The 15,640-nt window shown below is 42.0% G+C and overlaps 1 protein-coding gene across 24 annotated transcripts in view; it reads right to left on the bottom strand.

Moving 5' to 3' along the window:
* The window catches only part of LOC106605530 (E3 ubiquitin-protein ligase UBR5), a 46,592-nt gene extending 40,982 nt beyond the window's left edge, over positions 1 to 5,610 (bottom strand). For all 24 annotated transcript variants that reach the window (XM_082975413.1, XM_082975423.1, XM_082975429.1 and 21 more), the window contains exons 1-4: positions 5,326 to 5,610; positions 2,216 to 2,260; positions 1,976 to 2,057; positions 1,641 to 1,717 (exon numbers count right to left, since the gene is read on the bottom strand). In XM_082975413.1, coding sequence (XP_082831539.1) covers positions 1,641 to 1,717; positions 1,976 to 2,057; positions 2,216 to 2,260; positions 5,326 to 5,387 — 266 coding nt within the window. In that variant the 5' untranslated portion in view covers positions 5,388 to 5,610. The remainder of the gene's footprint in view (positions 1 to 1,640; positions 1,718 to 1,975; positions 2,058 to 2,215; positions 2,261 to 5,325) is intronic.
* Between the last annotated feature and the right edge of the window lie 10,030 nt (positions 5,611 to 15,640).

Below are 15,640 nucleotides of genomic sequence, written 5' to 3'. Positions count from 1 at the left end.
AGTAAAATCTATTAGGCATTTCAGCAACACACAAAATATAGAAGTGTTTTATTTAGCAACTGAGTATACTAGGCCTAACAATGAAAGGAACTGTGCAGACTTCTGCAGAAATAAAATATAAATAACCTGTAAAAATGTACATTTGTTTAACATTTATTACACAAGTATGACACTGTAATAACTTGAAATGCATTGTGCGGAGTGTGACTGGATAGTATTCCGAGTGGAAGCTTTGTTCAGTCAGCTGTCAAAGCTACTGATTGAAAATGTGCAGTGCTCGTTTCCACAGTAAGGCTTTCCAGTAACCCACAATGCGGCTGACTGCAAAGCTATTACCATCTGAAACCATCTCATTTTCTTTTGAAAAGTTCAGCTTATTTCACCGTGCCAGGCAACAAAACATGTGCTCTGCAGAAAAGCTTAAAGTAAACCAGTCACATTATACACCAGTCTTTCTCAGGCTGATTCACTTGCATGCTTTGCAACTACAGGGCCGAGTTCACAGTTTGATGCTGGTCTGCTGATAAGACATATATGGTATCAATGAATCTCACAAATGCATGCTGGCCACCAACACAAACCCTAGCAACAGCTAAAAAGGCATTCTTGCTCATACAAAATAAAACAAAGAAAAGCAAAGAGCAGATTCATAAATGCAATTGGCTTTCAGAACGCGGCCTAGATTTCCTAAATGCTAAGATACCATTGCGAGCTTTGTTTTGCCTAGTTTTTTGGGGGACAATAAATTGCAGAAATGGAATAAAAGACCAATTACTTATCTATAAAACATACATTGTCCATGAAGGTCTTTCATTTGTCATAGTGTGTTAAGTGACCAAGTAATAACATCATGAACCCGTTCTACTAGTAGGCCTGCAGTAGTACTTAGTAAGAACTCAGTGGAACGTAACTCGCAGGACTCACCATTGCTAGGCTTCAGCATGCAGGAGTCACGGCAGACAAAATATCTTGCTGCGTTTTGTAAATGCAGATCTAAAACGCTTCTTATTGTCAACTCTGCTCGGCTTCAGTCAGGGTTCACTCTAAATCAAGAATGTAAAAGGACTCATTTTGTGCTTAAGTTGCACTTCTCCACTCGGATGAAATATCTTTGCTCTCCCTCAGTGGATCGCCAGAAGCGCTCTGACTGACGTGAACGGTACTTTCCTCCGGTGTAGTATTTACAGTAACAAGTTACAAAGCAAGATTAACGTCAAACAAAACATTCGATAATGTAGCCAGCTACATTTCCTATGACAAACATTACAAATATGATGGCCACCCATCGTTTTTGCAAAAAATACCTTGCTTTTTCATTGCAAACTAATTTACTAGCCAAATAGCTTTGCACTTCTGTGGTCATATGATGAAAAAAATTATACCGAATGTGTTGCAATAATGTATTTTGTGTGAAGAAAAACTATGTAGTTGCACACCCCTTATCACTCTACTGAAGCCAAAAAAAACAAACACTTGATTTTCAATATAAAAACGCAGGTGAAATGGTTTAAAACGCCGATTTTTTTTATGGTATATGTTTTGAAAATGCCGCTTTCTGAAAGCTAATGCAACCCCTGGTATAGAAAGTTCTCTTGTACTCCATTAGGATGAAACTATTTTCCTAGTGTAAACAGTCTCACCCATCGTTGCCATCTGGTTTGGTCAGCTCCAGACGATCTGGCTGGACAGCAAAGCTGATCCGACACACACGTCCATCCTGGAAAGAAAGACATTTCTCCATATTATCAAAACAGAAAAGGTGATGGCGTGTCACATAAAAATACACTAAAATATAATTATTTATTGTGCTCTTATTCTTTTTTTTTTTTTTTAAAGCGGACATTTGACTTTGTTCCTAAAGTAGTGCATTGTATAGGAAATAGGGTGCCGTTTGAAATCACAATCTCCATCAAATGTAGAGGCAGTACAGCTCAAATGTTATTGATTGTAATATACATAAATCCTTTGATGTTACCTCAAGCAGAAAGCCAGCATGGTTTGGTCCAACTACACACTGTTTTAAGGTGGCCTGCTCCAGCAGGTTGAGGTGTGGATGACTGCATTGGAGACAGACAATGTAGTGAATGTTAACATGTAGAAAAGCTATAAGATCGCTATATATATCTGTGGAGTGTGGTCCCTGCTGAAAGACATGGCTGAATAATACATTTGCTGATAATTCCACAGTTAAAATAAACAAATATTAATGTCTTACCTGTTAAAGTTGTATTTGTTGAGTTTCTCCGACACTTCACGAAGTCTGTTAAGTATAAAAATTCAATAAAAAACATTGACAGTGAGATCGTTCATTTCCGTTCACGGTGTGAATTTGAGCAATTCATGGTCTGGAAATCCATGGCCAATAAGGACATTTCTACTAGTCTGTACTCTGTGTAGACTAAGGAGCATGGCATCTGCTTACACGACATTAACAAGAAGTCCAATGAGAATCTCAAATACATGAATGCTGATGACAACAGTATCAAAATTACTCACCAGCTGCAAAATAACATCTAAATAACAGTAAAGCTAAACAGTTAGAGCATGGTGTGTATAAACATCTGCACTGCATTGGGACTGTTGCCTTCACTCATGCAGAGGATACTAGTGGGCAAGTCATTCCCCCAGTCAAAGAAACAGGGCATGCGCGGAGCTACATCCAACAGAGGAGACACCAGTACTATTGTGACCATTCTTTTTAGTACAAGTTGAGCAGAGTTATTATTTAGTACAAGTCCATAACTGTCACCATTCTAGACTAGCAAAATATTTGATTGTAGCAAAGTTTAAAAAACATGTCACGTAAAACATGACAGACTGACAGCTTTACTTCTTGTTTCAGCTCTAGCATCTATTCTCTCAATGAGTGAACCAGGCACATGCCTTACTCGTTTTGCCTGCTATGAAATGACAGGTCAAATAGGATCAACAATTGTTTAAACAGAGCTTCAACTGCTATAGGCTACACTACTGAAAGCATTGATTCTCATTCTAATGGCTTAAGTACAACAATGGTTAATGGTGACAGGAAACAGGTGAAATGAACAAACATTTAATTAATCCATATACTCAAGGGAGCAAGTCAATACACAAAGGCTGTTATCATACAAAAAGTCAGCCACAGAAAGATGCAGAAAGATGCAATATTACCTGTTGCAAAGGGGGAAAGGCTATCAGACAGTTGAATGCAAGATGTAAGGGGTGAAAATGTAAGTAATAGGCCTACGCCAAATGACATTTCCTGTCAAGCAAGCCCAGTGGACAAGCCAATGGATGGCAATGACTTATGGCATGGCCCAGCCGGTTGTCCAGTGACAGTAACCAGTCCCTCTGCAGAAGATAAACAATGAGCCAGCAACACTGTCTTGATATATGAGGCACACCACCCAGAGCCATTAATAACCAACATCAACAGGACTGAAGGGCTCCTTTAGTCTGCAAGAAATGTGTTCACGTATACTAAACCTAATTTCCCCTCCTAACCTGTACAAAAATAATAAATACTGTTCTATCCATGTGGGTCAGAGAAGAATGTGTCCTCAGCCGGGTCATGAAAAGACATCCTGAACAGTCGAGGCACGAGCAGTCCATAAGACTGGCGTATTGTGAGTCACAACCTATTCTTGTAAGCAAATATCTTATTTGGGATAAAAGTATGCCTCTTGACAACTAAGGTAAGAAACACCTCTTTGGTAAGACAAATAACTGCAGTTGAGCAGTAGGGGGATATATTAGCACATGATGACCATATAGCAAATGTGAATGCATGCCATTGCCTGTGCTAGCGGCTTGTAAAAGATATAGCTTACTTGGGGAATGATTGTCATTCCACATCAGCAAATTCTATCGCAAGATGAGTGAACATGATTGTATTAGGAACCAGTCAAGTCAACTGAACCATCTTGGTCAATTAGGCCAAAGCAGGTGGCCAATAGTACAGACCCTGGACTCCACACAAGTACAAAATCCTAGCTTCAAATGTCATATCCTGGATTTTAATTCAAGGTCATTCAAGATGTGCTTTTCCAACGTCCCAATCTCTGTCTTAAAGTAGAACGGCCCATTAAATCAGTTCAATCTCAATAGATGATGTAAATAAGTTTACTATAAATCACCTGCAGAGCAAAATACAGGTCACAATACACAGTCTACTGTTCATAGCTAGTCCTTGCCTCTCAAACTAACGTCTGTAAAAATGTTTTGTAACTTAAAGGCCAACTCCACCACTTTCAACCTCATTTTTATTATGTCCAGCATATATGTGAAAAGGGCGCATTTCTAAGTTTTGTACTTATAAAATAATACAAAGTTAAAGTTTTAGCTACCCGATGACATCTTCAACAGTGATTTTCAAACTGTGAGAGATTCGCGGTGATATGGGGACCAAGAAAATACACCTTTGGCCTAGAAACTCTTTGCAGGTTTTGAAAAATCACCATTTTTTTACTTTTAATCTTATCTGCAATGTCACAGATAATCATTTTGTAGGACCTTTATATTTTTAAACCACAGATCATAGAAAAACGCTGTTTTCTCATACTGTATGTAGACACTGGTTTGGATGCTGGAGATTAAGAATATGAGGTGAAAACGAGCTGATGTTTATTCACGAGGAACAATATTAGTTGGTCGACTAACGTCGTTGGTTGGCTAGATTACTAAATCGAAGCAAATAAGCAATCCAATATTAACTTACAATTGGTTGGCTGCATAACGGTACCTAACTAGCAAGCAAACATATTAGCACAAGTGTGGCTAGCTTAGCTAACGTTACCTAGCAATGACTAGCTAACATATTAGCTATCTTATTAGCCACTTAACTAGCTAGCTACATCTTCAATGGTTCCGTTGAGCTAGCCAACTGGATAGTCGACAATAAGATATCCAAAAGGTAGTTGACATGACATACACATTGTCAAATGCAAAAAAACAAACAATGACGGATCATTACAATGCCATAATCACAGACGTTCCCTCTTTTTCACCCCCATCCCCCAACCCGCATTGTCCGTCTCAACTTTGACCATCGGCCAATCATTCCAGGCAGAGTCAGAGAACGAACGAAACAGCTCCGTTAACTGCTGCTAGCTCTGGCTAACTAGCTTGTTAACCTAGCAGGCTAGCTAACGTCGTTAGCTACGTTGAAGAGGCTTGTTCAAGATGCCGGGCCTTGCTTCAAGTACGGTAATGTGGTCGAAAATCGTTCGATTGAAATACACATGACAATATGAATATTTCTTCGAAACAAATAGATAATCGTCGGGTACCACACCCTACACATATATATTGATTTAAACCCTTATTTTCCACGCCCGCAACAAATACCTGTCATTGAGCTGGTCCTCAGTCCCGGGCAACGGGTGAACCACGAAGTGTATGGATGTCATGGATCCGATCCAAATTAACACACAAATGTGTCAAGTGTGTGGGAATTGTTATTTTCTCGATATCTGTATATGTATGGATTCATATAAATATTTTTTGACAAAAAATCCCGAGCTTAGAACTACAGCCTCCTCACCCACATGCCGCCATCTTAACTCTACCAAGCTTTTTCGTTCTGTATGTTGATTAACGCTAGCACACACGAAAACTGGACGCTGGTTGGACCTTGAACAGAAACATGGAATATGTTAAACGGAACGGGATTGGTTTAGAGAAGAAAGGCAATGAAGAGAAAGGAAATGAACATTTGTAGACGTCTAGCTCGTGCTATTTTAACATTTTTATTGGATAGTGATACGTTTATTGGATAGAAAGCAATAGTTTTATGATCTATGTTTTGTTTCAGACATTGTCTCTATAACATCTTTACATACATTGGTTGCCAATTTTGCCAAAAGTCTAACAAGTAAGACAAAAACAGTTCCCCCAGGGACACTGTCTGGAGCCTCTCCCTATTATAGGTCTCTAAATCTACCCTAAATAAAAATGAACAATAAAATAACACCAAGGGTTCACTCAGAGTTTGAGTGTGTGTTATTTGGGTATTTTATTAGAATCCCCATTAGCTGTTGCGAAAGCAGGAACTACTCTTCCTGAGGGTCCAAACAAAACATGAAACGTAACACAGAATGACATAATACAAAACATCAATAGACAAGAATGTGTTCATATATGATGTCTAGGATTAGTAGACTACAGTTTAAAGGAAATTGCTACTGTTTTTTTTATATTGGTCCTGATGCAAGAGGTAGGATAATTACAGCAGTCTCCTCTCCTAGAATCAAATCAAAGTTTATTTGTCATGTGCGCAGAATACAACAGGTGTAGACCTTACAGTGAAATGCTTACTTACAGACTCTAACCAACAGTGCAAAAAAGGTATTAGGTGAACAATAGGTAAGTAAAGAAATAAAACAACAGTAAAAAGACAGGCTAGTAGCGAGGCTATAAAAGTAGCGAGGCTACATACAGACACCAGTTAGTCAGGCTGATTGAGGTAGTATGTACATGTAGATATGGTTAAAGTGACTATGCATATATGATGAACAGAGAGTAGCAGTAGCGTAAAAGAGGGGTTGGCGGGTCGTATGGCGGGACAGAGGTGGGTGGCGGGACACAGTGCAGATAGCCCAGTTAGCCACTGTGCGGGGGCACTGGTTGGTCGGCCCAATTGCGGTAGTATGTACATGAATGTATAGTTAAAGTGACTATGCATATATGATAAACAGAGAGTAGCAGCAGCGTAAAAAATAGGGGTTGGGGGTGCACACAATGCAAATAGTCCGGGTAGCCATTTGATTACCTGTTCAGGAGTCTTATGGCATGGGGGTAAAAACTGTTGAGAAGCCTTTTTTGTCCTAGACTTGGCACTCCGGTACCGCTTGCCATGTGGTAGAAGAGAGAACAGTCTATGACTGAGGTGGCTGGGGTCTTTGACAATTTTTAGGGCCTTCCTCTGACACTGCCTGGTGTAGAGGTCCTGAATGGCAGGCAGTTTAGCCCCAGTGATGTACTGGGCCGTACGCACTACCCTCTGTAGTGCCTTGCGGTCAGAGGCTGAGCAATTGCCGTACCAGGCAGTGATGCAACCAGTCAGGATGCTCTCGATGTTGCAGCTGTAGAACCTTTTGAGGATCTCAGGACCCATGCCAAATCTTTTTAGTTTCCTGAGGGGGAATAGGCTTTGTCGTGCCCTCTTCACGACTGTCTTGGTGTGTTTGGACCATTCTAGTTTGTTGTTGATGTGGACACCAAGGAACTTGAAGCTCTCAACCTGCTCCACTACAGCCCCGTCGATGAGAATGGGGGCGTGCTCGGTCCTCCTTTTCCTGTAGTCCACGATTATATCCTTAGTCTTGGTTACGTTGAGGGATAGGTTGTTATTCTGGCACCACCCGGCCAGGTCTCTGACCTCCTCCCTAAGAAGGAAGATTATACACAATGCCTCCAGGTACAAGATAAGGATGCACAAAGGAACGCTGCCAACAAATCCAAGGATGTTTGAGATAATCCATAATAAATTTGGAGCTCTGTGGGGATTTAGCAAACAATGATAATAGGTGCTTCCTCTGACAATGACAAAACTGGGTCAATAGAGCAAACAAAATCACGTTTTACATTCAGACATTTCCTTTCCACTCTGTCATTACTTTTCTGAAAAATAAACATTCTCCATTATGCAAACGTGTATGTGGATACTATAACATGGAGATTGAGGATCACTGTCCAATATGGATTTTGTGGAGGTGTATATTAACCAATGACTGTATCCCATGCCATGTATAATCCCCATGCTCCCTCTGCTGTTTGACATCCCCACAGCTCAAGAGAGGAATTACGTAGTGGGCACAGACTTCAATTAAACGCCTAGTTTTGAATTACATTTGGTTGAGTTGTCAACTAACATGAATTCAACGTGAAATCAACCAACATTTCACCCTGTCATAGGATTTAAGCTAAAAGTTGTGTGAATAAAATACGAAATTCTCTTATATTGATGACTTTTTGCAAATCCAATCAGTTTTCCACATTGTATATGTTGACTGAATCATTTTTTTGGTTGAAATGATGTGGAAACAATGTTGATTCAACCAGTTTTTGCCCAGTGGGTATAGTGGCGTAATGAAAAAGGTCCACAGATATAACACCTGTCTATAGACCTTCAGTAACCACTGTCAAAATCATACGTGTCCTATGTTCTTTCAAAAGTGTTTTGTATTTTAATGCATTTATTTATTTATTACTTCCTCCATTTAAACACATTGAAAACATTTGCTGTTTTATAATGCTATTCTAGACATTTTGTCAGGAGGTTATGAGAAAACGCTGCATTTTTAAAGCTAATTTCCTGCATGTCTACACATTTTTCTATGGGTCAGAGAGAAAAATGTGCTGTTTTATAGCTCATCTAATGTTATTGCTCACATTTTACCATGAGGATGAGAGAGAATTTTGAAGTCCTAAATTCTACACATTTTGCTATCATAAGTTTTCTGGGTGGCCCCCGACCTACAGGGGGGGCACAACCCAATTTGTTAATTCTTTGGGGGGGGGGGGCTGGGGGTCAGAGCCCTGCATGCCTGTTCAGTAATCCGGCCCTATTGATATTTAAATATCTATACATGAAAATGTAATATATAAAGAGCCAGAATAACCAAAGGGACACTGGATATGGTGGGTTAAAAATACAATACAGATTAAAAATGCAGTTCCTCTTCCTGAAATAATTGGAAATTAAGGAAATTGACAATAGAGCAGCAGAGTAACCTTAGGCCAGCCTAGCTACAGTAAAAGGCACTCCTGTGCTGCTTGATTCATGTTGCCCTGGATATGAGTGCTGTGTTGGCCTAATTATGGCAGAATCCCCAAAAGAAGCATAGCAGCAGGAATCAATGGTATAATTATTTTAGCCTGTTTTTACATTTCCACACAGCAATAAAAACATGACCGGCTTTTGCTATGCCTCCAGTGTTGTGGGACTATATGTTACAGTACATCCTTTTGAAGAAAAATAATTAAAACATTTTGATAGACCTGGTGTAGTTTTTTAGATAACTCTATTATGTAGCAGAAGCATTGATTGCATGTACCTACTCATCTAGAAACAGCTTTGACAGCTTCAGCAGTATAGACCTATGGTCTTGAAGTTATTTTTTTATACCAGCAGATGGCAGGCTTTGTTTTTCACCTTTTAATTATTTGGATTTTATTTGATTTTTTTCACCTTTTGAGAAGTGTGTTGTTGGCTGCTGATTGAGTATCCCAGAGACAGGGCCCTAATCCTACCCGTATGATTAGTACCCGATAACGCTTTGTCAAATCACACGTATTTGCCTGTTTCTTAAAAAAATAGTACTTCAGAATTCATTTATGAAGGAATTTAATACATAAAATAAAGATTTCTATATTTCTCCAAAAATAAAAGATACAGTATATGCTCTGTGTTAAAAATCAACACAAATGGAAAAGGATACATCTGTGTTCTCGGGGTATAAAATTATCTAAACTGTATACAATTGCTCGTTTGAATGACAGAGGCACATAGGTAATGCTACAGGTTTGTCTGTTTGTCATCACTTTCTTCATCAGCCTATACAGTAGCGGAAATTACTAATACTCTGAAATTCATGACTGTACAGCCCCTTAGAGTATAGGAGTGGAAAAGAAGGGAATAGAGAGCGCTCCACTTCTCTCTGCCTGCCCCTGAGGTGAATGAGTGAAGAGAGTCCTTCATCTGACAGACTCTCTCATTCCCTCAGCATCAACATAAACTGCAAAATTCCCAGAGAGTCAGCTGCTGTGATCTGCTTCACACTCACTTGCTTTCTTCAGTAAAGTTAGATTTGGTACATCTGGTTGACATTTCTCTCAGCGGTATTGCGAAATGTTTCTACAAAAAAGAAAAACATGAGGACAAATCTGGTTCATGTGGCCATTGGTCTGGTACTAGGCGTACACATAAAGTAAATGTGAGGTGAACATGTTTTAGTTTTTTATGTTGTTTTATAACCTCTATGGTCTATGGTTATAACAGGTTTATAACAAATATACAGTTTGTTTTTTACTTTCACTTCAGGTAATCTGCATTTTTGTATTCTGAATTGTCAGTGGCAAGCCACGTTATATATGGGGGCTTAGTTTATGTGATTAAATACATTGTTAAGATGTTGTAAAAATAGTTGGATGACAGAAAAAAAGCAAATACTGATTATTCAGATGATGTACACTACCTTTCAGAAGTTCGGTCACTTAGAAATGTCCTTGTTTTTGAAAGAAAAGCACATTTTTGTCCATTAAAATAACATCAAATGGATCAGAAATATAGTGTAGACATTGTTAATGTTGTAAATGACTATTGTAGCTGGAAATCGCCTATTTTTTTATGGAATATCTACATAGGCTGTAACGACCTCACCCACAAAGGATTGGAAGACGGATGGAGCATTCATTAACCCATACGGCATGACGAGGTACTCATAGTGCCCAGAAGTGGTGCTAAATGCCGTCTTCCACTTATCCCCTCCCCGGATACGCACCAGGTTGTAAGCGCTCCTGAGGTCCAATTTTGTGAAGAAGCGCGCCCCGTGCAATGACTCTGTCATACTGGCGATGAGAGGCAGCGGGTAACTGTATTTTACCGTAATCTGGTTCAAACCTCGATAGTCAATACACGGGCGTAAACCTCCATCCTTCTTCTTCACAAAAAAGAAACTTGAGGAGACAGGTGAAGTGGAAGGCTGAATGTATCCCTGTCCCAGAGATTCGGTGACATATGACTCCATAGCCGCCGTCTCCTCCTGTGACAGAGGATACACGTGACTCCTGGGAAGTGCAGTGCCTACCAGGAGATTTATCGCACAATCCCCCGGTCGATGGGGTGGTAATTGAGTCGCCTTCTTTTTACAGAAGGCGAGTGCCAAATCGGCATATTCGGGGGGAATGTGCATGGTGGAAACCTGGTTTGGACTTTCCACCGTAGTGGCACCTAAGGAAACACCTACACACCTCCCTGAACACTGACAGGACCATCCCTTGAGAGCCCTCTGTTGCCACGAAATAATAGGATCATGAGAGGCCAACCAGGGAAGACCCAACACAACGGGAAACACAGGAGAGTCGATCAAAAAGAGACTAATTCTCTCCTCATGACCCCCCTGCGTTATCATAGTCATGGGAGCTGAGACCTCCCTAATTAGCCCCGACCCCAAAGGACGACTATCTAGGGCATGTACAGGAAAGGGAACATCAACGGGAACAATAGGAATCCCTAATCTATGTGCCAAGGAACGGTCAATAAAGTTCCCAGCTGCGCCTGAATCTACTAGCGCCTTATGCTGGGAATGCGGGGAAAACCCCGGAAATTCTATAGGTAACCACATGTGAGCAACAGGGGGCTCTGGGTGAGTTGTGTGCCTACTCATCTGAGATGAACCACCAGTGTTCCGCCTGCTTCCTCGACTTCCTGGAGAACCTCCCCAGCACTGACCAGCAGTGTGCCCTCTGCGGCCACAGCTAGTGCAGGGAATGGTCCCCCCTCCGGCCCCCCTCATCGCAGCCCCTCCCAACTCCATGGGTGTTGGGTCTAAGGAGCTGGGGGATGGAACTAACGGACCCCGGTCCGGACGTCCGCGGGAGGCCAACAGGTTATCCAGCCGGATAGATAAGTCCACCAGCTGGTCCAGGTTGATGGTAGTGTCCCTGCAGGCTAGCTCCCTACGAACATCCTCTCGCAAACTACACCTGTAGTGGTCGATCAGGGCCCGCTCATTCCATCCCGCGCCTGCCACCAGAGTTCTAAAATCCAGCGCAAACTCCTGAGCGCTCCTCTTCCCCTGTCTCAAATGGAACAAGCGCTCCCCCGCCGCTCTCCCTTCAGGTGGATGATCAAAGACTGCCCGGAAGCGGCGGGAGAAGTCATCATAGTCATCCAGAGTTGGGCCTTCCCTTCCCCAGATGGCGTTGGCCCACTCCAGGGCTTTTCCAGTCAGGCAGGAGATGAGGGAGCTCACTCTCTCGCGTCCCGAAGGGGCCGGCTGAACAGCTGCCAGGTAGAGCTCCAGCTGGAGTAGGAACCCCTGGCACCCGGCAGCTGTTCCGTCATACGCTCCCGGGAGCGAGAGCCGAATCCCACTGGATCCTGACGACGGATGGGTAGGCATGGGTGTAGGTAGAGGTGCGGGTGGAAGTGGTGTGGCTGGGTCGATGGGAAATCCTCTTCTCTCCCATCTGTCCATGGTCTGCAGCACGCGATCCATGGCTGTCCCGAGACTCTGCAACATGGTTGCGTGCTGCTGGACGCGCTCCTCTACTGGGAGAGGAGGGCTGTCTGCGCCTGCTGACTCCATTTGAATGGTCCGTGATACTGTAACGACCTGGGTTTGGAGACGTAGCGGAGTCAGGCGCAGGACACAGGTTTGAGTGAAACAGTCTAGTTTACTCAAAAGAACGCAAGCAAAATCTCCAACAGGAAACAACAGTGTGAGGAGAAACACCTCCAACAACCACTGACAACGAACAATCACGGACAAAACAGAAAGGTAAGCCAGAGGGTTAAATAAGGAACATAATAAGGGAATTGAAACCAGGTGTGTGTAATCAAGACAAAACAAAACGAAAAGGGAAACATGGATCGGTGGTGACTAGAAAGCTGGTGACGTCGACCGCCAAACGCCGCTCGAACAAGGAGAGGGGTCGACTTCGGCGGAAGTCGTGACATAGGCGTACAGAGGCCCATTATCAGCAACCATCACTCCTACGTTTCAATGGCACGTTGTGTTAGCTAATCCAAGTTGATCATTTTAAAAGGCTAATTGATCATTAGAAAACCCTTTTGCAATTATGTTAGCACAGCTGAAGGGTTTTCTAGTGATCAATTAGCCTTTTAAAATTATCAACTTGGATTAGCTAACACAACGTGACATTGGAACACAGGAGTGATGGTTGCTGATAAGGGGCCTCTTTACGCCTATGTAGATATTCCATTAAAAATCTGCCATTTCCAGCTACAATAGTCATTTATAAAATTAACAATGTCTACACTGTATTTCGGATCAATTTTATGTTATTTTAATGGACAAAAAACATGCTTTTCTTTCAAAAACAAGGACATTACTAAGTGACCCCAAAGTTTTGAACGGTAGTGTATATATTTTGCAGATTATGCTTGCTAACTGCAAGGACAAGACATTTTCCTAAAGATATCACCTGCAGGATAATTTACAGGAGTTTAACTGAGATTGTATAGCTGGTGGAACTGTCGCCAAAACATGCTGCTTTTCCAGAAATCCACTGTGTGCCTCTGTGTATTCCTATCCTGAGGTGGTTGAACTCCATGCCAGTACCTCTCTGTTGCCACTAATCCTAAATGTAACCCTTTATCAGAGCCAACTCAAAGAAGAACATAGAAATATCACTGTTATTTTTAGATTACGGGTCAATGTGTTATCAAATGGCCTAAAATGGGGATCAATATGGACATACTGATAATAAAACAAACAGCAGGGAACTTGCTGTGCCACTGCAAAGTAATGTAGTGCACATCCTTCAACTTTCACCTCACATATTCACATTCACATTGGTTATACAATTTAGATCAGATTACAACCTCTGCCATTTTCTAGCCACTTAAAAGCTTAATTTGATGGGGCAGTAAAGAAGCGGAGGAATACTGTAGTTAGAGCCATATTGTGTTGGGGAGTGTTTGGAGTAAAACCCTGATGTCCTTTACTTAAAGTAATCCACACCACACCTGGTTTCAAATAATATTTGTTTACAATGATAGACAACAAAAACTTTAGCTGCACTTGATCGAGCTTGCCTTGCACAGTGGAACCAATAGAATAGCCCCAAAAGTACAAACGTCACCCATCTGGCATTCCAGGTGGACTAATTGAAATGCTCAAAAGTATTTGAAAGAAAACGAATACTATTTGAAACGAGGTCTCACCCATTCACACAGGGGGAAGGTATCAGTAAACAGTGCCAATGTCTCCAGGATTTAAGATTTACATTTTACAGTCCTCCAATGCACACTCTGAAGACCAAACGCTGAGCCTCTCTCCACTGCTATTTCACCACCACTAAACAAGCCCACATCAGCTGTGACGACACCAGCTCTTGTCACTCAGGCCAGCACAATAAATATGAGTTATTTCCAGCTCAGTAACAAGATAGCTCACTAAGGAGTGAGGCTTTAAAATAACTCATCTGTACTGCTAGCTGGGACTTTTTTTTAAAGATTTAGTTTAGGACCGGTCAGTGTGGGATAAACTAGAATAAGTCTGCGTCTAGTGTTAATGTTAGTAATCTATTATGGGTCCGTCTAGGTCTAGAGGCATGCAACCACCTCTCACTACTCCACCCCCATGCACTACGATCTCATAAGGAACCCAGCTTCAGAGTTCAGGGTAAAGTGACTGCTGGCATATACGTGGGAAAGGGGGAGGGATGGACGCTGCTGGGCTTTTCCTGGTCACTTCTTCTGAGAAAAAGGGATGAATTCAGGGACTGTGCCCAGGCCCTCTTGCCACGCCTCCATTCCAGCAATAATCTCAGATGAACAGCAGCAGCTCAGATAGCCTATTAGGTTCTGATCACAAGATACTGTACTGGCACAGTTGCCTCAAGCCTCAAAGTTAGCCCAACACTCCAGATACGACCCCATCTATTTGCATTACAACTTGAATCTAGGACACACTATTTGGCCGAGATGTACAGTACATAAGCTTGGCACCCAGAGCTAGAGACCGCTGGCCGTCTAGAGACCGTGCATTGACACTACATGATACTGTGATACAGTGAACTAGTAATGGAGTTAACTCTTTTAAGGAACACTGTACTTGATGGAAAGAGTCCAGTGAGTCACAACTGACTGGACTGAATAAAATATTTTCTTATTTGATTTATAGTCAGTTATTTTAATGGAGGTAAGATGTTAAATATTATCATTCAGTGTCAGATAGACAGTACCACCACCCAGAGGCCTGGAGATGCCGTGCCAGCTGGCTGTGGTTGTGTACCAAATAGCTCCCTATTTTCTATATAGTGCACTACCCTATGGGCCCTGGTCAAAAGTTGTGCATTGTTAAGGGAACAGGAGGCCTTTGGGGAAGCAGTCTGTGTGTATGTTTCACTATTGTCTCTGTCTGCAGCCTCCCATTGTTCCCAGTCTCTGACCCATGGAGGAACGTCTAGACAGCTGACACTTACCTTATCCATACAGGGAACAGATAGACCCCCCCATCTCTGTTGGCAGGATAGAACACTCTACCAGACCTACTGAGGGCAGCAGTCCAAAAACCACAGACACTTATTAGGGTGATGTCTCTCTCTGTACACAGCCACATTGGGGTGGCAGGTAGCCTAGTGGTTAGAGTGTTGGGCAAGTAACCGAAAAGTTGCTGAATCAAATCCCTGAGCTGACAAGGTAAAAATCTATCGTTCTGCCCCTGAACAAGGCAGTTAACCTTTCCCGGTAGGCCGTCATTATAAATAAGAATTTGTTCTTAACTGACTTGCCTAGATAAATACAATTTAGCCTTTACCTATCCAGGTTCAAATCCCTTGAGGTTAAAGGGAATATTGTAAAAGAGCTTTTGTCTGTAGCAGGTAGAGTTAAGTGCCTTGCTCAAGGGGACAATGACAGGAACACTTGAACTCCCACCAGATTGTTCCTGTCAGCTGGGATTCAAACCAG

Source organism: Salmo salar, chromosome 05, assembly GCF_965601325.2.
Source record: "Salmo salar chromosome 05, fSalSal1, whole genome shotgun sequence".
In the NCBI taxonomy this organism is placed as follows: Eukaryota; Metazoa; Chordata; class Actinopteri; order Salmoniformes; family Salmonidae; genus Salmo; species Salmo salar.
The sequence above is the reverse complement of the archived record's forward strand: the minus strand, read 5'-3'. Positions and strand labels throughout refer to the sequence as shown.